Source organism: Pelodiscus sinensis, chromosome 1 (genome assembly GCF_052426305.1).
Source record: "Pelodiscus sinensis isolate ZL-2025 chromosome 1, ASM5242630v1, whole genome shotgun sequence".
Classification (NCBI taxonomy): domain Eukaryota; kingdom Metazoa; phylum Chordata; order Testudines; family Trionychidae; genus Pelodiscus; species Pelodiscus sinensis.
Genome location: NC_143052.1, coordinates 93031026 through 93055643, shown reverse-complemented (window position 1 = coordinate 93055643; position 24618 = coordinate 93031026). Strand labels below are relative to the sequence as shown.

At 46.9% G+C, this 24618-nt stretch overlaps 1 protein-coding gene across 2 annotated transcripts in view; it reads left to right on the top strand.

Annotated features, from left to right (window-relative positions):
* MGAT3 (beta-1,4-mannosyl-glycoprotein 4-beta-N-acetylglucosaminyltransferase) overlaps positions 1-24618 on the top strand; it is a 67984-nt gene that overhangs the window by 4367 nt on the left and 38999 nt on the right. Inside the window, exon 1 of one of the 2 annotated variants that reach the window (XM_075936582.2) lies at positions 19948-19969. The exons of the other annotated variant lie outside the window; for it this stretch is intronic. Coding sequence (XP_075792697.2) covers positions 19965-19969 — 5 coding nt within the window. The 5' untranslated portion in view covers positions 19948-19964. Of the gene's footprint in view, positions 1-19947; positions 19970-24618 lie in introns of those variants that run through there. 2 annotated transcript variants of the gene reach the window in all.

Here is a 24618-nt window from a genome sequence, read left to right as displayed (position 1 = left end):
ACACGAGACAGTGGTGATTCAGAACCGGTGTGATGAAATAGTCACTGCATTATGGTCAGCACATCAAAAAGTCATCTCTGCCAGAGCTAGGCTAGAAGCAAATAAATCCTTCCATTTAAATAGGGCCTCCCTCCCACCCCTATCTTCCACCTGGGCTCAAGGAGATAATTCAGAAAGAAGGGAGAGTCTTGTAACGTCCATCTCTCTCCAGCTCCCTTGTAAGGAGTGGGATGAGCAGGTGAGATGGCAGAGCACAAACAAGCTGGGGAGAGGTTGGCTGGATAGCCCAGTGTACTGGAGCAGGTTGTGAACACCAGGAAGCTTATAAAGGAGCTTCAGGGTCTGGATCTCCTTTTAAAAGCAGTAAACAAGAACCAAGTCCCTGACTAATGTGTCCCTTATGCAAGTTGAGTGGGGGATAGCGCTGCAATATGATCTCCCGCCCAGACCACCAAATATCTAGGCTAGTGTAGTGCACCCACAAGCCACTTCTACTGCCAGGACGCAGGCGGAAGAGGCCTCTCCTACTCATTCCAAAGCTTCTCTCATGGAAGAGGAGACCAATCAGATCCTTGTGTCTGATAAACGTAAGTTTCCCTGGTTACACATTTTGATACTAACACCAGTAACAAAAACATCTAAACAACAAATGTTTTGACAGAGATCCAAGCCGCATGCAGTGAGCAAATATCTTGAATATTTTAAATAGAAAGGTGGGGTAAAAATATTTAAATAAATAAATTAAATAACTAAAGATAAATATTGCCATGGCTGGGGCTCGTTAACATTAACGTTCAGTTAGTCAGTTACCCCTAGACAGGATCAAGTTAAGGTCAGGTTTGCAGAGGAATTGTGCTGGCCTGTGTAAATGTATTGCCTTGGGCAGAGCTCCCTCTTGGCTGTTCTATCTGAACAATCGCTGAATGCCGCTGGAGAATGCAGTGAGCTGTGCAGATCAGACGTTTGCAAAAATCTCCATTTCTGAAAAGACACAGCACATTCTGCTGAGCACTGAGATAGAGCAACCAGTTTAGAACTGGCTCAGACTGGCCTTCCCATGAGCTGTAGCATTCTTTGCCAGGTCCTACTTGATTGCAGGAAAAGTGATAAATACCTTCCTACCATTGAAGAGAAACTGCTTCTAATCCTTTAAATATGCAGGCGGCTGATAAATACGAATATGGAGCAAGCATATCAGCAGCAAGAGGCTTTGGAAAGGGAATTTTGAACCCGGTAGTTGAATGATTGCTTTAAAAAGGCCAATTTCTGTGGGTCCTGTTTTGATCACCGAGTCTGTGTTTCGTTACTTTTCCCATCACAAGTTTGTTCGAGTTCTCAGTTGCCACCCAGAACAATATGCAAAGTATAGGCCCATACACAGGAATTTCTGGGATGTGTGTGCGATCCCTGCCCCCCGGCCTTGCTCCTGAGAGAGAGGACGAAATCAACTCCAGCCTTCCCTCCACGCTGGTTGGAGCATGGGGGAGGCATGCTGGGTTAATGCGCTGTTCCTGCCTTCCCCCAGCCAGCCAGAGCACCGGGGAGGGAGGCTGGGGCAATGTGCTGCCCCAGCTTCACGCTGACTTGAGGGACCATAAGGGGGTGCGCTCGCACCCTTTACGCACACGCACGCACACACGGTCCTGAAGCAGCTTCACAAAGGGACTTGTCAGAGAGCTGAAGATGGCAACTAAATAAATCCAGTATAGGAAATAGCAAAGGTGGGGAGAACAAAGAACATGCAGAACCAATACAAGTTCGCACGAAACAGATAAAGTGTAACAAACCCCACTAATGGTTACTACAAGCTAACAGTGCTGAGGGAATCAAAGGGCACTTACAAATATCTGTGGGCGTGTGGGGGGGAGGAGAAGTTAGAAGGGAAGTCGGCCTTCCCTGTTTATAAATGAGTACGGGTATGTCTACACTTGCACCCTATTTTGCAATAGGGATGCAAATGAAGACATTCGAAATTGCAAATGAAGCTGGGATATAAATATCCTGCACTTCATTTGCATAATTACGTTATGGCGCTATTTCAAAATAAAACATGCTGTGTAGATGCATTAGTTTGAGAGAAAACCCTTCTCTCGAAAGAACCCTTATTCCTCATAAAATGAGGTTTAAGAGTTATTTAGAGAGAAGGATTTTCTCTTGAAATAATGTCTCTACACAGTGTTTTATTTCGAAATAGTGCTATTTTGAAATAGCGCCATAACACGATTATGCAAATGAAGCACAGGATATTTAAATCTCGGCTTCATTTGCAATTTTGAATGTCTTCATTTGCATCCCTATTGCGAAATACCCTCAGTGAAGTTAATTGTGTTTCTTAAATACCCTCAGTGAAGTTAATTGTGTTTCCAAAAAAAAGTCTGAGCTACTGAAATAATTTTGTCATTAAACACGTGTTTAAAAAAGCAAGTATTTAGGTAATTAGGAAGTGGCCTTGTCTACAATGGCGTGTTTTGTCTCCAAAACCTGCCTTTTGGCAACAAAACAGTGAGAGCGTTCACATTACAATGCGACTTTTGCTGGGAAAAGTTTGAGCGACAAAAAACTTCCATCCCATGAGAGACTTTTGTCTTTTTCCCTTCCTTTATTGCCTACAGAGAGCTAGTGTGGACTGTTGTTTTGTTGAGAGAACTGACTTCTGCCAGTATGCCGCAATGCCTGCCATGATGGCTCTGCTCAGTGTTTTGTGATCCCTGCTGCCTTGCAAGCATGCACCCCTCCCCTTTTAAAGCTCCAGGCAGTATCTGACAGCTGAATGAGCTACTCCATTTGAGGAACAAACAAAGAACAAATCATTGGAGTGCCCTTGTTCTGCTGCTGCACGAGAGGAGCAAATAGACAGTTGTGCTGAAATAGACTGTTGTGCTGCTTTGACATTCCTCCTGTGCAAGATTCAATCTAGTCTGTATTGATATCTGCACTAATGCTCTGGCAAAGCCTCAGAGGCGTGGCACCCCGCTGCCGCTGCTGCTCTGCTCCCCGTGTCCCTGGTCTGCTGGGGGAGGGGGGGCGCGGATAGTGTGCCTCCCCCCAGCAGACCAGGCTTTTGTTTTGGACCCTGGAGCAGAGCAGCTGGGGCGCTGCGGATTGGTCCTGCAGCACCCGCTCTGGGCACTACTGGACCAACCCGGCAACACCCCAGCTGCTCTGCCCCAGGTCCTGATTCAGCCGCTGCTGGTCAGTTTCAGCAGTGGCTGAATCAGGACGCCTGGGGCAGAGCAGCTGGGTGCTGCTGGGTTGGTCCAGTAGCGCCGAGGAGCGGTGCTACTGGAGCAACCCAGCAGCACCCCAGCTGCTCTGCCCCAGGCGTCCCCAAGTCAGCCGCTGCTGAAACTGACCAGCGCTGACTACAGGAAGCCTGAGGCAGAGTTGCTCTGCCCCAGGCTTCCTGGAATCAGCGCTCATCAGTTTCAGCAGCAGCTGACTTGGGGAAGCCTGGGGTTCTTAAGTTGAATCTGTATGTAAGTCAGAACTGGCGGTCAGTTTCAGCAGCGGCTGAATCTGGACGCCAGTTCCAACTTACATACAGATTCAACTTAAGAACAAACCTACAGTCCCTATCTTGTACGTAACCCGGGGACTGCCTGTACTGCAAAATCTGCAAGGCTTCCCAGCCTCTCACAAGAAAGGAAAAGGACTTTTGATTTAAGTAGCTACTGATGGAAGCCACCCTTTGACCTGTGGCACCTCACTGCCTGGGCCTGAGCTCCTCAGTGTGGAGCGCCCAGCATCTATAAGGGAAACGGTGCAGAGGAAGGACTCTGGTTCTAGAGTGCCCTGGACCGGCACCAAGAGATAACACCTGGCACTGCTCTGCATTTCCAGTATTGCCCATACGTTATAGGAGGACAAAGAGCCGCTAAGCCACTGACCGGCCAGAGAGTCAGAGGCAGGACTTCTCCTCACAGCAGCAACAGCAGGTGCCGATGACTCTGGGGCCTCTGGCACCAGCAAGTCCGGCACTGAGAGACTCTCTGTTGGGGCAACTTTGTTGTCTCGTGGTCTGGGTGGTGAATGAAAAGAACTTCAGGACCAACAGGCGCTCGCCCCTAAGGCCAAGGAAGCCAAGCGCATTGATCTTCCTTCCAGAAAGTGATAACAGTAGCCAGAACCTCCCTTCAGGCCTCATTAGACACAGCTGACTCTGCTGCGCACACCATCTCTGGGTGGGTGGTTATGAGGAGCTCCTCCTAGCTGCAGGCCTCAGGTCTCCCTACAGAGGTTCAAAATACACTTCAGGACCTCCCTTTCAAGACCAAGGGGATATTCTCTGAACAGACAGATTCTAGGCTTCACAGCCTAAAGGACTAGGGCCACAATGAGATCCCTGGGAATACACACCCCAGCCTTTCAGAGGAAGTTCCTTAAAGTGTAGCCTCAACAGCAGCAGAAGCAATACCAGTCGCACTCTAGACAAGAGCCATTCTTGGCAGGATCATACAGTGGGTCTGATAGCCACCATGGGCCCCTGGGCAAGATGTGGGGGGCGGCCGGCTCTGCACCCCAGAAGGGGTGGGACTTCCGGCAGCCAGGCTAGAGAACCTAGCACGTGGCACATCCCCGCACCTAGCTCTTGGAGCCAAGCAGAGTGCCCGACACAGTGCTCCATCAGCGATTTAAAGAGCCCAGTGTGTCAGCCGCCACTGCTGCCCTTTAAATCTCCAACCCCTGGGACAATTGCACCATGAGGGGGCTCTCCAGCTGACCTGCTGGGGACTCTAAGGCTATGTCTACACTCGCAGAGTGTCCACACTGCCCGCCCGCTCTTGCGCAAGGAAATTTATAGTATGGCCTGGTAAGAGAGGGCTTCTTGCGCAAGAGCTATGCTCTTTTTTAACAGGTGTAAGCCCTCTTGTGCAGGAGCTCTTGCGCAAGAGGGCAGTGTGGATGCTCGGCAGGGATTTATTGCGCAAGAAAGCCCTACAGCTAAAATGGCCGTCAGAGCTTTCTTGCGCAAGAGAACATCCACACTGCCATGGGCGCTCTTGCGCAAAAGCACAGCGCGCACATGGCAGTGTGGACATTTTCAAAGAAGCTGCAAGTGTAGACATAGCCTAAAGGCACGTCTAGACTACATTCCTCTGTCAAAAGAGGAATGTAAATGAAGCAAATCGAAAGTGCAAATGAAGCGTGGATTTAAATATCCCGTGTTCCATTTGCATATTTGCCTCTGAGCCCTTTTTCAAAAAAGAGTTTTTCAAAAGTGAAAGCGTAGTCTAGACGTGGTTCTTAAAAAGAACCCATATTCCTTATTTTTTCAGGACTACGGGTTCTTTTGAAAAAGTTTTTTTTTTTTTTCAAAAGAACCATGTCTTTTGCAAACACTCCCAATCCACCTCCGTTTCCTGTCTCCCTGGTAGATTCAGTTGCAGACAAGCATGTTTACTCAATATGTGACAAATGTTAAAGCCACAGTCACCTGTGCTCCATGACAGCGTAACTTCCTGTCTAATCTGATGACTGTTTGCTTTGCCACTGTCTTCAGTGGAAATGAGAGCAGGTCCCACAGTTGCAAGGAACTGCGAGGGAGAGATGTGTTAAAGATGGGTAGGAAACCGCAAATTGAATTCAGCTTTGTAAAGTTAATGAAAGTCAGGGGGAAATAATCTGAAACACACATCGATTCAGTGACAGGGGAAACCTAAAACAGCACAGACTTATTGGTGGGGCTTGGATCCTGTAGAAACAGTGGCAACCCCATCCCAGCACTGCCCTCTGGGGCAGTTATGTGGAAGTTCCTGAAGTGTGTCCCAGTACTTTTTGAATAGTAATAGAAATGTAGCCGTGTTAGTCTGGGGTAGCTGAAGCAAAATGCAGGACAATGTAGCACTTTAAAGACTAACAAGATGCTCATCATCTAATAAACCATCTTGTTAGTCTTTAAAGTGCTACATTGTCCTGCATTTTGCTCCAGTACTTTTTGTTAGGCTTGCGGTACTGCTTAGGTCAGTGGGTTTCAAACTTTTTTCTCATGACCCAGCGGAAGAAAATTGCTGATGCCCACAACCTAACCTAATTTGATTAGCGTGTGGGCTGGGGAGAGGGGCTGAGGATGACAGCTTTGGGGTGCAGTCAGGGCTGGAGCAGGAGGAGTGTACCTTGCGTGGCTCCTTGTCAGCAGTGCAGCTGGGGGGCTAAGTCAGGCTTCCTGCCTCTCCTGGCACTACAGACCATGCTGCACTATGCCTGAGAAGCAGCCAGCAGCAGGTTCCCAGCCAATGTGCTCAGGGCAGGGGCAGTGCGCAGAGCCCTGTGAGCTCCACCCACCTCCCCACTAGGAGCTGGGCCTGCTGCCGGCTGCTCCTGGGGCACAGTGCGATCTGCAGTGCCAGGACAGGCAAGTAGCTGCCTTAGCTCCTCCACTGATCACCTGATCCCCCTGCAGTAAGGAGACCCAGTGCCTGACATTCTACCCAGTACTGAGTCGCAACCCATAGTTGGAAAACCACTGGCTTAGGGCCCGGAAGTTAGCATCTTAGATGCTTCCTGTGTCATAGAGCAGAAAGAGTAACAGCTGGCCTTGCATTCAGCACCCTCAAAGGCCAGCACAGCACAGCACTTGGAGGGGCAAGTTTGGTGGCCAGTGTATTCTGAGGAATGGTAATCAAGGCTCCCATGCTACGTCTAGACTGGCATGATTTTCCGGAAATGCTTTTAACGGAAAAGTTTTCCGTTAAAAACATTTTCGGAACAGAGCATCTAGATTGGCATGGACGCTTTTCCGCAAAAGCACTTTTTGCAGAAAAGCGTCCTTGGCCAATCTAGATGCACTTTTCCTCAAAAAAGCCCCAATCGCCATTTTCGCCATCGGGGCTTTTTTGTGGAAAACAAATCTCAGCTGCCTACACTGGCCCTTTTGCGCAAAAGGGATTTTTGCCTGAACGGGAGCAGCATAGTATTTCCGCAAGAAGCACTGATTTCTTACAACTAGTGCCCCCCCAGCAGACCAGGCTTTTCTCGCTGCGGAGGACGCGGGCAGCGGGACCACCGAGATGCACCGCCGTCCTGCCACCCCCGTCCTCTGCGGCGAGAAAAGCCTGGTCTGCTGGGGGGGGGGGGGCGCAGCTAGTGCGCCCCCTCCCCAGCAGACCAGGCTTTTCTCGCTGCTGGTCAGTTTCAACAGCGGCTGAATCAGGACGCCTGGGGTAGAGCAGCTGGGGTGCTGCCGGGTTGGTCCCACCGTGCCAAGGGTCGGCGCTACCAGACCAACCCAGCAGCACTCCAGCTGCTCTGCCCCAGGCGTGTCCGATTCAGCCGCTGCTGGTCAGTTTCAACAGCGGCTGAATCTGGACGCCTGGGACAGAGCATCTGGGGCGCTGCCGGGTTGGTCCCCACAGCGCCGCACCTCGGCGCTGCGGGGACCAACCTGGCAGCACCCCAGCTGCTCTACCCCAGGTATCCCAAATCAGCTGCTGCTGAAACTGATCAGCGGCTGATTCCAGGAAGCCCAGGGCAAAGCAGCTCTGCCTCGGGCTTCCTGTAGTCAGCCGCTAGTCAGTTTCAGCAGCGGCTGAATCGGGGTCACCTGGGGTACAATATGTACCGACTTACATACAAATTCAACTTAAGAACAAACCTACAGTCCCTATCTTGTACGTAACCCGGGGATTGCCTGTACTACCCATTTCCTTTATACTACATACTCCTCCCCCTGTAATGTAAAAGGACATTTTTAAACAAATGCATTTACTACCATTACATAGACAGCAACCACACTGGCACGTGCATTCTGGGTCAGGACTTGTGTATACGCTCTGGCTGCCTCGCAGATGTCGTTTGCTATTAATTAGGTATGGATCAACATTTCTTTTGTTATTATTACACAGAAGTTAAAATAAAGTTCTGATCCCTGCAAGTAACACATTTCCCACATCAATCATGAATCAGAAGGAGTAAACACAGGAAAGAAGTATGCCAAGGAAAGATCACGAGTTCTGTTAACATCAAGAAAGCTCTGAGTTTGAAGTTTGCTGAGTCTTGGTGCCTTGATTAAGTGTTTCCCAGAAAGACAACATTTCTAAGCTTGTGTCCTGGGACTTTCCAGTGTTTCTAGGAGAGTGCAGAGTAGGGGCATGCACTCCGGTCATGTCTTCAAGCTTTTTCTATGCAACCATAAGGGCTAAAACTTCTATTTTTAAACAAATGAAACAGAGTCTTACCAAATATCATGTTTCCAGGTGCTGGGGCTTTAAGTAAAACACCAAGCATGACAAGAGTTGGCAGCACCGTGCTGTTCTTCTGGTGCATTGGAACTTTGCTGGCCTTCACTTGCTGTTGATGATATTTTTGGCACTACGTATATGGAAAGTTGGGAAAAGCAGGGGCAATGAGGAGTGATACTGTGTTACCTCTACCAATTCCTCCCCCACCTCAAAACAGTCTGTGAGCACTGTGATACTAAAAGCAGTTCCTGCAGGCTTGAGCTCCTTTTGTCCATAAGGCATCTATGGTATTTTGGACACATGCAAGATCCTCCTCCCTCTGGTGGCCATATAAGGGCCTGAAGAGGTGACGCCAGCTCTCAAGATGCACAGTAGCTAGCTTCCATGGAGTAACTCTGCAGCTGCTATTTGAGGTAGGAGAAGGATTCTTTCTCTCTGCTCCAGCACATCTGCTCTGACTTGGCTACTTGGAATGTGCTTCAGAGAGGATTCGTCATCCCAATGGGAAGCAAAAAAGTCAAACAACCATAATGTCCCTTTGCATGCTGACCAGCAAAAGGGGCAGCCATAGCCGTCAGAAAACACCCTTTAAAATGTATGTCCCTGAGAGCACTTCAAACTGGAGGGAACACTCAAAATATACCTCATCTACCTTTTAGTGCAGTATCTGTAAGAATCTTTGGCTACATCAAAGGAAAAAGAAGTTTAAAACAAGAAACACTTGGAAGGGAAAAGAAAATAGCTCTGCAAATTGAGAATCCCTGAGGTATTTAATGCTTCAATGGCTGGCTAAAATGCCCTTCTCGGAGGCAAACCATTCTGAGTCATTCGTTTATTTAAATTAGAATTGGAATGCTTCTCAAGCTCTCTGCCAGCAGCTGTCAGTCAGCACATACCCAGAAGGAGGCTGACAAATGTGATAGCCAATCAGAGGAGGATGGAACACTGTGCCCTCCTCACTCCCCCAAATACGCAATTCTTCCATCATGTCCACAAAAATGGAGTCAATGTTAGAGTAGCACTTTTAATGGCACCATTACAATATCCATACACTTGGCTTAAGTAAGTGCAGGATCTCGTTTTTTTATTCTTCATTCCCTCTCTTGTCAGGCATTAATATAGTCCTCATCAGCATAGCATCTCAGCTCTTCCCCTGCCTTTTGTTTCTTGCATTTACCTGGTACGTCTAATATTATGGTCCTGCGGACACTTATTGCCAGGTTAAGTGTTTCTTACAGTGACTAATTGCGCAGAAGACAGCTGAACCATTCGTGGTAGCAAGGACTGACTGCAACTGCTAGTCTTTCAGCCTCAGGCCCCTAGCCTGGAAATTGGCTGAGGCAGGCTATGGCTTCCTGCAGGTTCTGTCCAGTGCTCTGTAAAAAAGAAACAACCTGCAATGTCACTGAAATGACAGTATGCAAATAAGCAAACACATCAGCGCTCACAGGCACCTGCAATATAGATGTTCATGCAGGGCCCTGACTTTGCCAAGTGGGGGCTCTCTTCCAAAACCTGTTGGAAACATCAATCAGCTATCAAATGAGGCTCTGCTTACAGAGTTAAAATGCCAAAATCTGTTGGGTCTGGAGCGACAGACACCTACTTCCTTAATAGTACTTAGGTGCAGCCCCAGAGGCCAGAAATCAAAAGCACTTTGTCTCCATTCTAGGTTGTGCTGCTGCAGCCCCTTAGAACCAGCCATCTGATCTGGGAGTCTCGCTAGCATACAGAAAGGTCCTCAGGAAGCCTAAAGCTGGAAGAAAGGCTATTTGCCACATCTCTGGAGGGGACAGTAAGAGGATAGGGGACTGGCACACCTTGGTGTTTACCCCCTCTGGTTTTTGGCTGTTGGTGCCTTGTGATCGGTTGCAGCTGAAAGGACATTAACAAAGCCTCTGAGCTGCTGTAGGTCAGGGTGGGGAGGACTGGACTGGTTCCCCCCAGATGCTGCCAACATTTAGACAGCCACAAAAGCTGGCATACAGCCACCTTTTCTCTCCCATCCCCACACCTCCTCCTCCTGAGAGTCTATGAGCTCAATTCAGCTGCAACTCAGAACTGGGACATTGGTGACAAAAGAAATAAAAACGTGAGATAAAACAAACAGGTTTGCTTGTGTGGGTCATGCCTCTTTTATAGAACTGTCAAAAAACACACCTCAATGGCTCTGTGCACAATTCCATGGATAGATACTGGAATCTCTGAGAACCTGTGACTTGGGTCTCTTAATATTGGGTCTGTCCTGTAATATTGCAGGAGATGCTCCCCTTAATCTTCAGATCAACAGCAAAGAACAACACATAGCGTATAAAGGCTGCAGGGTATATTTTGGCTCATGACAGAAAGCCCTCTGTACCCTGCAATTAAAACGTGACTAAAGCAAATATAGGGAACACGAGTTGTGGAACAAATTGCAGCTTGACTCAGATGATTCCAAGACCAGTTTGGCAACCATTGAGCTCCTGCAAATGTCTATTTATAACATGCAAGAAGCACAGACAAATAGGAAGGGCCCTGAGTAAGTCACTTCATTTCTCAGCGCCTTATCCATAAGGCTATGTCTGCATAGCAGCATTATTTCAGAATAACTGACATTATTCTGAAATAACAAAGAGAGTGTCTACCCAGCAAGCCACCATTTCGAAATAGTGGTGAGCTGGAAGACTTCTTACTCCGACTCCTGTAACTCTCATTTTACGAGGAGTAAGGGAAGTCAAAGGAAGAGTGTTCTTCCTTCGACTTCCTGCTGCGTAGACAGCACAAAAAACCAAAATAAGCTATTTTGACTTAAGCTATGCAATTGATGTAGCTGAAGTTGCCTAGCTTAATTTGATTTAGCCCTGCTATGTAGACATATCCTAAAGCAGGGATAATATTCCTTCCTCACTCATCCTTTGCCTAGTCAGAATATAAACTTGGAAGTAAGGACTGTCTCTTACAATATACAGCACCTTGCACAATGCAGTTGGACTAAGTGTATGTAACCATAATACACACACAGAAAAAGTTAATAATTAATCTGTAGTATTCTCTTATATGCCTTCATTCTATCTGCTTGTACGTTGGCCTATATGTATCTTTCTTGCTGTCCCTATTCGTGTACATGGGTGTGCCCTTGAAACACAAATCATTCTCCTCCTTTTTCCAAGTTGAATCTCCTGTCCTTTTCCTGGTTGCTTTTGTGTTACTTCTCTGCATTTCCAATTTTAGCATCATTTGTGCATATTGTTAATGAGCTCTTTCTTCCCACTTCCAGATTATTAATTAACATAGTAAATAGCATGGGACCTTGTATCAGTCCCAGTGGCATCTTCACTGGATACCTTCCCTCCCAGCTCAGCACATTGCTGCTTTGTCATTCTTCTCCATTTATGGCCCTCAAGTCAGTTTCCAGTCCCCACTACAACTTTCTTACAAAGGCCTCTATAAATGAATGTTTCCAGTGCAAGTCCATGAGCTCTGTGTCTTAGGGAGAATATGAGGTTGAAAGGATTGACAAAAGAAGGCAAATTAAAAGAGATAAATAAATGAGCAGTAGAACCTGAGGCTGTGTCTAGACTGGCCAGTTTTTCTAGAAAATCAGCCACTTTTCCGGAAAAACTTGCCAGCTGCCTACACTGGCCGCTTGAATTTCCGCAAAAGCACTGACGATCTCACGTAAGATTGTTAGTGTTCTTTCGGAAATACTATGCTGCTCCCGTTCGGGCAAAAGTCCTTTTGTGCAAAACTTTTGCGCAAAAGGGCCAGTGTAGACAGCCCAGATTTGTTTTCCGCAAAAAAGCCCTGATCGCGAAAATGGCGATCGGAGCTTTTTTGCGGAAAAGCGCGTCTAGATTGGCACGGACGCTTTTCCGCAAAAAGTGCTTTTGCAGAAAAGCGTCTGTGCCAATCTAGTCGCTCTTTTCCGAAAATGCTTTTAACGGAAAAGTTAAAAGCATTTCCAGAAAATCATGCCAGTCTAGACGTAGCCTGAGAGTTATGAGCATCATAATTACAAAATGACCAGTCATCCACAAATGTCATTTGGAATCAGGCAACAGCAGAGATGAAAAAAGAAAAAACACACAATACAATTCTGTGCTAAATGTAAGCTAGTAAAAAAAGGAAAGCAGTGTTTTTCTTCTTAATAGTAAAGTTTCAAAGCTGTATTAAGTCAATGTTCAGTCAAAACTTTTAAAAGAGCAACTGTTTTCTTCTGAGTTGTCAGCATTTCAGAAAAACTTAAAAAACAACGAAGAGTCTAGTAGCACCTTAAAGATTAACAAAACACGAAGGCTACGTCTAGACTGGCATGATTTTCCAGAAATGCTTTTAACAGAAAAGTTTTCCGTTAAAAGCATTTTCTGAACAGAGCGTCTAGATTGGCCACGGACGCTTTTCCGCAAAAAGCGCTTTTGCGGAAAAGCATCCGTGCCAATCAAGACGCGCTTTTCCACAAAAAAGCCCCAATCGCCATTTTCGCGATCGGGGCTTTTTTGCGGAAAACAAATCTGAGCTGTCTACACTGGCCCTTTTGCGCAAAAGGGACTTTTGCCCGAACAGGAGCAGCATAGTATTTCCGCAAAAAGCACTGATTTCTTACAGTAGGAAGTCAGTGCTTTTGCGGAAATTCAAGCGGCCAGTGTAGACAGCTGGCAAGTTTTTCCGGAAAAGCGGCTGATTTTCCGGAAAAACTGGCCTGTCTAGACACAGCCATAAATGGTATCATGAGCTTTTGTGGGTACAACCCACTTATTCAGATGACTGAATAGTTCAGTCCAGTTCTAAAAAAAAGGGGGGGGATGGGTAGATAAGGGAAAAGAACAAAAATAGCAAATTAAAGTTACAAAATCTCCATTCTCAGGGTGTTCATAACTCTGAGGTTTTACTGTAGTAGTGGTGGAATGAATTGATGATTTGTATGTAGTTCCTTCAAGACTACTGCAGTCTATAAAGTATTTGGATCTGTCAAAGATGAACAGATAACAAGCATCAAGGTCAGCCACCCAGATGGATGGTGGGAGGGGCTTTGAATGAAAGAGCAGCCTGGTCAATGAGACTACAAAAGTACTAATACAAAGCCAGGCATAATACCTGCACCTCCTCTGAAGGTCTGATCCAAAGCCCAGCAAAGTCAATGGGAGGCTTTCCATTAACTTCAGTGGCCTACACTGGACAACACTTCACAAGCCAGCCAGCTGTTGGCATTGGCCAGTTCTGTGTGCTAGAGTCTTTTGGATGGAAGGACAGGCTGCACGTGTCTCAATCACTCAGCTTGCAAGCTCCTGCCATTCTGAGACCATAGGCTCTTTTGGATGCCCTCCTTGCTTTGGCCCTTCAGGCATCCTCTCTTCTTCTACCCAGCCATTATCACATGAATCAGACAGCTCATAAGCTAGTTTTGCTCTGTTGCATTTTTTTCCAATCTGAGGGGGTCTGTGGTGATCTTCCCCCACTCTCCTCTGCCAGCATCTTGCCTCACGCTCTAGGTTTCTTCCTAGTTTCCTATATAGCCATGATATTTCATGCTTCATTTACACCAGCTGTTAGTTCTGCAGGCTCCAGCAGCCAGCCCTATGTACAAGCACGGTAAATGCTGAGAGCTAATTGACTGCACATCTCACTGCCAATCAGAAGGTTTAAAAATCGATGTAAGTGTGGCCACATGCAAAATGACACCTGTTTAGCTGCTTGAACTGGTGCTACTTTATATGGGGACCAGAACAAAGAGTAAACAAATGGATTTAATTCATTTCTGATATATTGTCTGCAGGTAACCCACAGGTGTAACCAAGGAGAAAGAGGAGGAGTTTGGGATGGCTTAAGGGCTCTAGAGCTAGGACTAGTGTGTTAACATTGTGGAAAGGAAATTTTTAAGTTGAGTATCAGTAGGACCTTCCTGTCTGAGTGATCTATACCAGTGTTTCTCAACCTTTTTTTATAAAGTACAGTTTTCAGACACACAATTTTTTTTTTACCATTGCAACTCATTTGTTTAAACAACTTAATCATAGCCAGGCGGGCGATGACATTTTTCAGTGTAAAAAGTATAAAAATAATAAAGAGCTGTAAAACTTAGAACAAAAATTCAGTTCTCTTCAAATTTCAGTTGTGTTGATTTACCCCTCACTTCTCTCGAGTACCCCTAAGTAATAGAGAGGAAGCCATGTTAGTCTGATCTTGGTAAAACAAAAGGAAAAAATATGTAGCACTTAAAAGAGTAACAAGATAGTTTATTAGGTGATGGGCTTTCATGGGCCAGACCCACTTCTTCAGATCTTCTGAAGATCTGAAGAAGTGGGTCTGGCCCACGAAAGCCCATCACCTAATAAACTATCTTAAGAGTACCCCTAAGGGTTCTCATACCACTGGTTAAGAAACACTGCTTTAGACTGTGCCTCTTAAAGGAAGAAGTTGCTGGAAATACTTAAAACCAGTGTTCTCTGCAAGTTGAGCAGTTGGGTGGCCACCAGGGAGAGATTCAAATACTGCCTTGCTGATTGACAGAGTGCCCACAGCTGGCAACATGTGTTTCTACTGGTGGTGCACATCTGTACATGCCTTGGTGCACATAACACAATTTATTCCATGCATAGATGGGAAAAAAATTAGAGGAAACACTGTTTAAAACCATTGGAACACATTCCATAAGGGGACAATTTTGTAATGGCCAGAGAGGGAGGATGGACTAAATAACAAGGCTCTTGAATGGATGGAAGTCCTATGCAGGAAAACAAGGATGGAGGGTCCCCAGAACCCTCCCTGCTTCCTAGGCCCTTGCAGACAATCCATCATCTGACACAAAGCCATGTGGGCCTAGCAGGCAATGTGTACTCAGTGGTTTAGACTAGAGCAAGAGTCTGCAACCTATGGCTCTCAAGCCAAATATGGCTCACTCTGGAACCAAATATGGCTCTTTTGTCATTCCCAAAATGCATGCAACTTTTTAAATAAAAATGAAAAATTAGTTCAAAAATTTAAAAATACTTAATTACCCCTGTAACTTGAATGCAGGCATGAACCTGCATTTGATCAGTTTATGATGTAAACTTCAAAGAAATGTGCAAAAAGATACCGCAGAAATCCCATTAAATAAAGTCTGAGTACAATGTTTCATTTATTTATGCTATTATTAATCATCCTGTCAATTATCAATAATATTTAGTTGTATATTTTCAGTCATGCACATGGGCATTCTTAAAAGTCTCTTTGTTGACCACATGTTCTGAATTTTGATGTAGTTTGGCTCTTTGGTTTGAAAAGGTTGCCAACCCCTGAACTAGAGGAAGGTAGAAAATGCCCAAGGTCACTGCCAATGTGCCTGGAGGGAAAATACTTTCCATTCCTAATCTGATGATGAACATTTTAATCCTATATGGTCATGTTTTCACTGCAAAGTTAGCCTGGGACCCCATCCATGTTTTATCTTGACCTCACATGCCACCATATACAAAACCCTCATCTTGGGTTTGGAGGTGCTTTAAACTAGGACAGGCTGATCCAGCTAGGGCTACGTGATGCGGGGGTACCAGCTCTGCACTGTGACAGCTGAGCCTAATCAGGCCCACCTGGCTGAAAAAGCCCAACCCCTGTGGTCCTGCTGGGCATGCTCAGACAGAGGAGGAAGGATGGCTTGCCTGAGCACCTGCAGGTGAACCACCAGGGAGGCTTCCAGCCTGGAGGAGGAGCAGCAAATGGATGCTGCAGCAGAGGCCAGCCAGCAGAGATCAGACACGGAAGGGCCCGGCTCAGAGGATGCAGGTGGGAAAGACACCAGCAATCCTGGACAGAGTAGGAAGTAGCCCAGGGTGGGGAACTGGAGGCCCTGAGAAGCTTATCATTTTTGGGTGGGCTCCCTGCTGAGCTAGTGGCAGGACATGCTCATCACTGACAGGGCCTTGCCTGAGCTGGGACCTGGTGGAGAGGGACGGCCTGGGTCCCCGTACTCCACCTCCTTATCCCCTATGGGGATGCTACACCTGGACTTCTGATTTGGCTGATAGGTTGTGTTGCCCTGGTGAAGGGGGTATTACTAGAGACTCTGGCCGCTAGGCCACATTGCCCTGGGGCAGAGGGGCTCTGGGATATAGTTGTATTTGGGTTGCAGAAGACATGGGGTGTGGTGCCAGGATGCCCAGGGGCTCAGCCGTGTTCCCTGGGTGAGGGACATGTGGATTCAGACTACTTAACTCAAGTGTTGCTAGTCCTCCAAGGCCTTCCCATAATTCCTCAGGAGCCCATTGTCAAATGTCATTGTGGAGCCTTTGGCTATTATCTTTGAAAAGTTGTGGAGATCGGGAGAAATCCCGGATGACTGGAAAAAGGCAATTGTAGTGTCCATCTTCAAAAAAGGGAAGAAGGATGATCCAGGGAACTATAGGCCGGTCAGTCTTACCTCGGTTCCTGGAAAAATCATGGAAGGGATCCTTAAGGAATCCATATTGAGGCACTTGGATGAGAGGAAAGTGATTAGGAATAGTCAGCATGGATTCACAAAGGGCAAGTCGTGCCTGACCAATCTGATTAGCTTCTATGATGAGGTAACTGGCTCGGTGGACATGGGGAAGTCAGTGGATGTGATATACCTTGACTTTAGCAAGGCTTTTGATACGGTCTCCCACAATATTCTTGCCAACAAGTTAAGGGATTGTGGATTGGATAAATGGACGGTAAGATGGATAGAAAGATGGCTAGAAGGCCGGGCCCAGCGGGTAGTGATCAATGGCTCGATGTCAGGATGGCGGTCGGTTTCTAGCGGAGTGCCCCAAGGTTCGGTTCTAGGACCGGTTTTGTTCAATATCTTTATTAATGATCTGGATGAGGGGATGGATTGCACCCTCAGCAAGTTTGCGGATGACACTAAGCTGGGGGGAGAGGTAGATACGCTTAAGGGCAGAGATAGGGTACAGAATGACTTAGACAAATTGGAGGATTGGGCCACAAGAAATCTGATGAGGTTCAACAAGGACAAGTGTAGAGTCCTGCACTTGGGACAGAAGAATCCCAAGCATAGTTACAAGTTGGGGACCAACCGGTTAAGTAGTAGTTCTGCAGAAAAGGGCCTGGGGGTTACAGTGGATGAGAAACTAGATATGAGTCAACAGTGTGCCCTTGTAGCCAAGAAAGCTAATGGCATATTAGGTTGCATTAAGAGGAGCATTGCCAGCAGATCCAGAGATGTCATCATTCCCCTTTATTCAGCTTTGGTGAGGCCGCATCTGGAGTATTCTGTCCAGTTCTGGGCCCCCCACTACAAAAAGGATTGGAGAGGGTCCAGCGGAGGGCAACCAAAATGATTAGGGGGCTGGAGCATATGACTTATGAGGAGAGGCTGAGGGACTTGGGTCTGTTTAGTCTGCAGAAGCGAAGCGTGAGGGGCGATTTGATAGCAGCCTTCAACTTCCTGAAGGGAGGTTCTAAAGAGGATGGAGAGAGGCTGTTCTCAGTAGTGACAGATGGCAGAACAAGGAGCAATGGTCTCAAGTTGTGGTGGGAGAGGTCCAGGTTGGATATTAGGAAAAACTATTTCACTAGGAGGGTGGTGAAGCACTGGAATGGGTTACCTAGGGAAGTAGTGGAGTCTCCATCCCTAGAGGTGTTTAAGTCTTGGCTTGACAAAGCCCTGGCCGGGTTGATTTAGTTGAAATTGGTCCTGCCTAGAGCAGGGGGCTGGACTTGATGACCTTCTGAGGTCTCTTCCAGTTCTATGGTTCTATGATTCTATGACTGTATTTTCCTGCCCTTATACCAACTCTCTTCTTCTGCACTGGAAGTCACCTGCCAGTTTATATACATTGGCTTGTTGTCTAACCCCCACATTCTACACAGTCTATTCCATTTCTACACAGCCCTTGAGCTGAGATACAGTGCAGGACATCCTTATCCTGGCAGGCTGCTACCTGGCCAGAGGGTGACATCAAGGTTCTGGTGCACCTGCAGTGTGAAATCAGTGAGGCTGACAATTTGGGGAGATGCACAGCCCATAATTAACACGTCCTGGGGAACATCTCCAAGAGGCTGACAGACGTGGAGACTCGGTGCATGGAAATAATCCAAACCCTCAAGACTACGTACCACAATGCAAACTCCAATGGTCAATCTGGCAGCTCACCATCAACCTGCCCAAAGGACACAGCGTTTCCTCAAGTGCTTAGCACTGCCCTGAGCATGGAGTCCCCTCAGGGCTGAATTAGCCGTTCAAATCAAACGGCTGAACTGGGTGCTGAAAAGCAGGAGGAACCAGAAGAGACCACAAAGGTAGATAACTTGGGGGGATCCAGGGCAGAAACTTAGTGCTGTTGAAAACTCAGATTTAATATAGTGCAAAATAATTCAGTAATATGACATGAGCATAACATACTGTGACACGATTCTTAGGGTGCAGCTTGAAACCGTGGGACCACTGTATCCCCTTAACTCTCTAACCTGGACTGTCTCCCACAGTGCCTTGCAAATGACAAACAGCAGACCCCTCCAGGCCCTGTTATCACTCAGCACAACCCCACGTGGTGCCCCACACCCACCCAGATTGCATGAATGCTCCCAGAACCACTCAAGATGAGCAGTGCAAATTTATTAATTGGTTCACCACTTCCACAATGGAAAGTGGCTATACACCACCCTTTGTAAATCTGAGCAAATTACCAGACACTTCAGACAAACTCACTGGTAAAGACTAACAGTATAGCAAGTTTACTGAGTACAAAAGTGATTATAAGTGGTAGGCAAACAGAGTAGTTAGCAAAAGAAAAGTATAAGCCTGCCATCTAAACTCTCCACTCTATTAGGCTGAGCAACAGCTAGATTAAGCAGGACTTCTCACCCCGCTGGATATTCCCGTCCTTAATATACAGGTTTGTTCCTTTAATCTGGGCCACTCCCCTCTGTTGGAGTCTTCAGTCTTCTGAGTGTCCTTGTTGCTTGCAGTACAGGTGGAGGCAGGAGAAAGGCAAACCATGTGGCCTCTTGAGTTCTGTTTTATCCCATTGTTCATGTGCTTGGAAAACACAAATCTAGGCATGTTTTGTGGGCATTGGTGAGTCCTTCATTTAAGACAAGGTTGAGCAATTCCCCTGGTGTGGCGTTATGCAGGCAAGTCATTTTATTGTAGCTCCCTTGCTGAATAATGGCTGTTGTTGGTTTTACACCCCACCCATGGTTACTTTCCTTGCTGTTGTGTCTGGGGAGCTAATACTTGGCTTATTCTCCAGTTTGAAGCATGTTTTAGTGACAAGCATCCAACAGACCCTCTTTATCTCATATGAACTAAAGATAATACATATTGATATAGAACAGTGGGTTTCAAGTGATCATAATCTTTCCCCAGATATCTCATGTGGCATGCTTTATCTACTATATATTTTAGAAACATCTGTCTGAGTCTACTTATTCAAGAACTCCTCCTAAACAGTAAGAGATAGGACCACCAAATATGGTATGCAGCTTCCTCTTATCATAACTTAAAGTAAGGTCAGGGTTTGGTTGTGCCAGGGCGATGGGATGTGCCTGGTATCTCATCATTTCTCATAAAATGAATGGGGGGGGAGGGTCTGGTAGGAGGGACAATTATACCATAGAATGACAATGGGGGGCAGCAAGGGGGCAGAAATGGGGACCAGGATAGATATAACCCAGCAGGGGGCAGGTGTGGAGAAAGGAGTGTCTGTCTACTATATATTTCAGAGAGGTGTTTTTCTGTGTGTCTCTGTCCTTTAGCAGGAGGACATGTACCCTTCCCCTGGCTGTGCCCTCCTTCAGCTGCAACAACCATGGATGGACAGGCACTTCTCACCTGGCACCAAGCTGATGTGGTGAGACTGCTGTGGTTGTCTTATCTCCCTGGGCCAGCCTGCATACTAATCCCCTCCTCCCCAGCCCCACCCCTGAGCAATGACTTAAATGAAGAAAAACAACTTTATTTGAATTATAGACCCAAGTAACACTGAGTAAATCTTCTAGTATGCAATATTTCAATTATTTATAAATGAGGACTGAGGGATACAGGGTGCTACCCCAACATATAGTGTCACACAGTTACTTTACCCTTAACGCTGTGACTGAAAGAGAAAGCTGGCCAACAACCCTTTAGCGGGAACAGGCAGGAATAAGCACACAATTCTTAGTGACTAGCCTTAGCTGGACATTATTTTACAACAATGTAAGCTTGAAGAAGTTTAAAAACCTCTGGACATTTTTGCCTTCCTCTGCAATATAGGGTACAGATGAGTTACATGTTTAAACTATGGATCCTCTGTAGCTTGAAATCTTTAAGGACTTCAGTAGCTCAGCCAGAGGTTAAGAGTCTATTACAAGAGTGAGGTTTCTGGCCTGCAATGTGCAGGCAGGCAGACTATGTGATCCTAATGGTCTCCTCTGACCTCAAAGTCTATAAGGCTTTTATTAAATGCTGACATCAGCACCTGCGGAGCACTTTCACTTTTCAATTTTCTGATAAATAGAACTGATCTCCAGTGACCTTAATGTCTTTGGATTTGAGGCCTCATATCCAATGCAGAAGAAATTAATATAGTTTGCATAAGCTGTTTGCCTGGTGAGAGAGGTGTCAGTTTGTTGTTTTCTTCAATGTAATCAGCAGTTCGTAGTGGATAAGTGCATCCAATTTTGGAATTACAGCTCACAGAGGGATTTGTTTCAAGATTCTAGCTTAAAAGGGCATTAAAATGGCTGAAATCCTAGAAGAGAAACTGATGACCTTTTCTGGTGAGCATCGATAGCTAGGTCATTGGTGAAAGTCTAGCATTTTGATTTTAACCAACCTCAGAAGTCTCCAATGAATGAGTGATCCCACTTCAAGCTTCTAGCTCAGGGGGACCTACGGCTTAGCCAGATACCACTTTACAAGGGTCTAATATGATACTAGGTGGTCCAACAGCCATTTTACAGAGCAGGAGGGATTATTCCACTTCCCAAGTTAGGAGATCAACGGAGGCATGAGCTCAGTACAAATAGAACCTAGGGGCAGCTCTTGGGTGTGCCACAACTCAGCAATGACCTAACTACTGATGCTCACCAAAAGGTCACCAGTTTCTCTTCTGGGATTTCAGCCATTTTAATGCCCTTTTGAGCAAGAATCTTGAAATAAATCCCTCTTTGAGCTGAAATTTCAAAATCTGATGCATGTATCCACTATGAACAGCTGATTACAGCAGCCTGAGATAGAGGCATGACAAGTCTGAGTCACCTTGTTACTCCTTGTCTCCAGGATGAGGAATTCTTGATTTTTTTTTAAAAAATGGTAACTGGGTGCTAGCTGCCTATATAACCAGCCTATTAGCTACTTAAGCACTCTCTGAGCTATGCTATACCAGCCCTAGCTTTGCCTTGCAGTTTAACAGTTGGTGGATACCCTCCTCCTTCCCCCCCCCTCCCAATCTGGTGTCCCTGTGAATCATTCCTTGTGCTAACCTGCCTCTGACAGTGGCAGAGTCTCTGCCAACAAAGGAGCAGTAAACCCCAGTTAACTAGTTTTACAGTAAACCACCATTCCTGTAGCAGGCACTGCACTTGTAATAAAACCAAAGGCTAATCTTAGAAAGGATAGAGATTATACTAGAAACGAGAGAGTGATGGCAACAAAGGGAGACAATATAGAACAAAATCATCAAACTGGAACAAGGGCCTACATTTATCTTGCTTAGCTCATAAAATAGGTTTTCCCTTCAAAGCTCAGACTGTTGCAGAGCTGTCTGGCTTCACAGAACCCAGGATCCAAACTTTCACAAAAAGCACTCCTGCTCCACAAGATGTTCTCTTGGTTAAGGAATCCAGATTGTCTTTTCCCTCCCTCTGTTTTGTTAAAACTATCTTATTTCTCTATTCACAGGCAGGATGATTCTCTGTCTGTAATGGTCCTTTTTTTTTTAACCTCCAGGTGGTTTTGATTGATTGCAATTGTCTCTGATGGTATTCAGTTGAAAGCCTAAGGAAAGATCAAGGCTAGACTGTGGCATTTTGCTTTGTATCACTGGCTAACCTATAGCTAAGTCTAGACTGCAGGCTTCTTTCAGAAGAAGCTTTTCGGGAAGAGATCTTCGCAAAAAAATTCTGAAAGCGCATCCAGACTGCCAAAGCACATTGAAAAAGTGAGCTGCTTTTTTGACAGCCAGTGTCCACACTGAATGGACACTCTTGCATTTAAGCTATGATTACTATGGACAGAATGGCCACCAAGGCACCTGAGCTTTTTCCTCTTTCGAAAATTCCCTCTTCCCGTCCACACAGGCCTTTTTCTGAAAGAGCTCTTTTTCTAAAAACACCATTGTAGTGTGTACGTAAGTGAAGTTTTCAGAAACAGCCATTTAAAAAAAAAAAACCCCTCTAGTGTAGACAGTCTATGTGGGATGACAGTGCTCTCCTGCTTGAATGGTCCATCATAGAGATATATTAGCTCCTGGTGAGTACGCCAAGTCCACAAAACACATTTTCCATATGTTTACATTATTCTTTAAATATACCCATCCATATATGCCACAATGATGCCTCTTGATAGGTTATGAGCTTTGAGTCAGGAAAGTAGTTCAAATTCTTCCTTGACAGACAGTATTTTCCTATAGAGAGCCTACCCCCAAAACCTGATGGACTGAGGAACAATCTCCAGCCATTAAGATGGCTCTATAAAACATCCCATGGCTGATGTGTCTATATTTTTATTCACCACTACCATAGGATATGTCTACACTACCACCCTAGTTTGAACTAAGGTGGTTAATGTAGGCATTCGAAGTTGCAAATGAAGCCTGGGATTTAAATATCCTGGGCTTCATTTGCATCTTGCCGGGCGCCGCCATTTTTAAATCCCCGTTAGTGCGGACTCCGTGCCCGCGGCTACACGCGGCACGGAGTACATAGTTCGAATTAGGCTTTCTAATCCGAACTACCGGTACACCTCGTTCCAGGCAGGCCTGCCCCCTCCACTGTACCCCGGCTCAGGGCCCTAGAAGCAGCATTATAGACTGCTGCCGAGTCAGCAGGGGCTCCAGCCCAAAACATGCTGACCCAGGCATTTATGCATCTGTGCTATTCCCTTGGCCACTTCCCTTCTCCCCCTCAGCATGTACCTGGTTGTCCGGTAGGCTTCTCAGGGGAGTCAAAGGGGTCTAGGTCCAGCTGCCACTCCTCAGCGGCTTGCAGGGTCTCTGAGAAATCCAGGATGGTCCGCAGTCCCTCTGGGTCGCAGTTCAGCATGGGGCCCAGTGGCCCACGCCAGTTGTCCACCTCTCTAGGCCTTAGCTCGTCTCCTTGGTGTGCAGGGGAGACTTCTGGCTCCTTCAGTGGCTGAGCTTTTACTGGCCTTGCTGGCAGGCTTCTTATCTCACTGACCCAACCCCCTGGCTTCTGGCCAGGTGGATCATTAAGGTCAGGTGCAGCCAACCAAGGCTCTGGGAGGGGCACCTCCCCTTTGGGGTCAGTGAGTAGCCACTCCAACCCACCACAGGAGCGGCTGGGGTGGTCACCCTGTTCTCTCCTGCCCTATGGCCCGAGGTGCTGGGGACTGCCGAAGTTGTCCCGGGTCGCCTGCTGCACCTCCAGGTCCATGTGGAGGGGCTGATGCTAAATCTGGTCAATGTTTATGCCCCAAACACGGGTCCAGACCAGGTCACCTTTAATGGCAGGCGGTTACCTTCCTTGGCATCCTGGATCCTCACGAATGCTTGGTCCTGGGCAGGGATTTCAATACCACCCTCGAGGACCGGGACCGTGCAGGACTCGAGAACTGCCAGGCTGCAGCAGGCGTCCTCAGGGAGATCGTGGACCATCACTCCCTGGTGGACGTCTGTTGAGACCACCACCTAGACAACACCACCACCTTCACCTATGTCCGGGTGGAGGATGATCAGTCGAGCCACTCCCGGTTGGACCGCATTTATCTATCACAGTTCCATCTAGCGTGAGCCCACTCCTCCAGCATTCATCCGGCTCCATTCACAAACCACCATTTGGTGTCCGTGAAAGCCTCTCTGAGTTCGGAGAGGCTGGGGCCGGCCTATTGGCATTTTAATAATAGCCTGCTGGAGGATGTGGGCTTCGTGGCATCCTTCCGGGAGTTCTGGCTGGCCTGGTGGGGGCAGCGGCACGGCGATGGTGGGACATGAGGAAGGTGCACACCCGGCTCTTCTGCTGTGACTACTCCCAGGGCGCCAGCCGGTGGAGGGATGCGACAATAGAGCAGTTGTAAAGGGAGGTTTTGAAGTTTATGGGGCGCCTGGCATCTGACCCCGAGGATCCACCCCTCTGCGTGGTGTACCGGGATAAGCAGGAGGAACTCACAAAATGGGGCGCCTTTGTTCAATCCAGCTCCTCCGGGAGATGGATCGCGGCTCCGTTTGTTCTACGTCCTGGAGAAAAGGAGAAGGGCTAAAAAGCATGTCACCTGCCTTTTGGCATAGGACGGCACCCCCCTCACGGATCCAGAGGAGATGCATGGAAGGGCCAGGGCCTT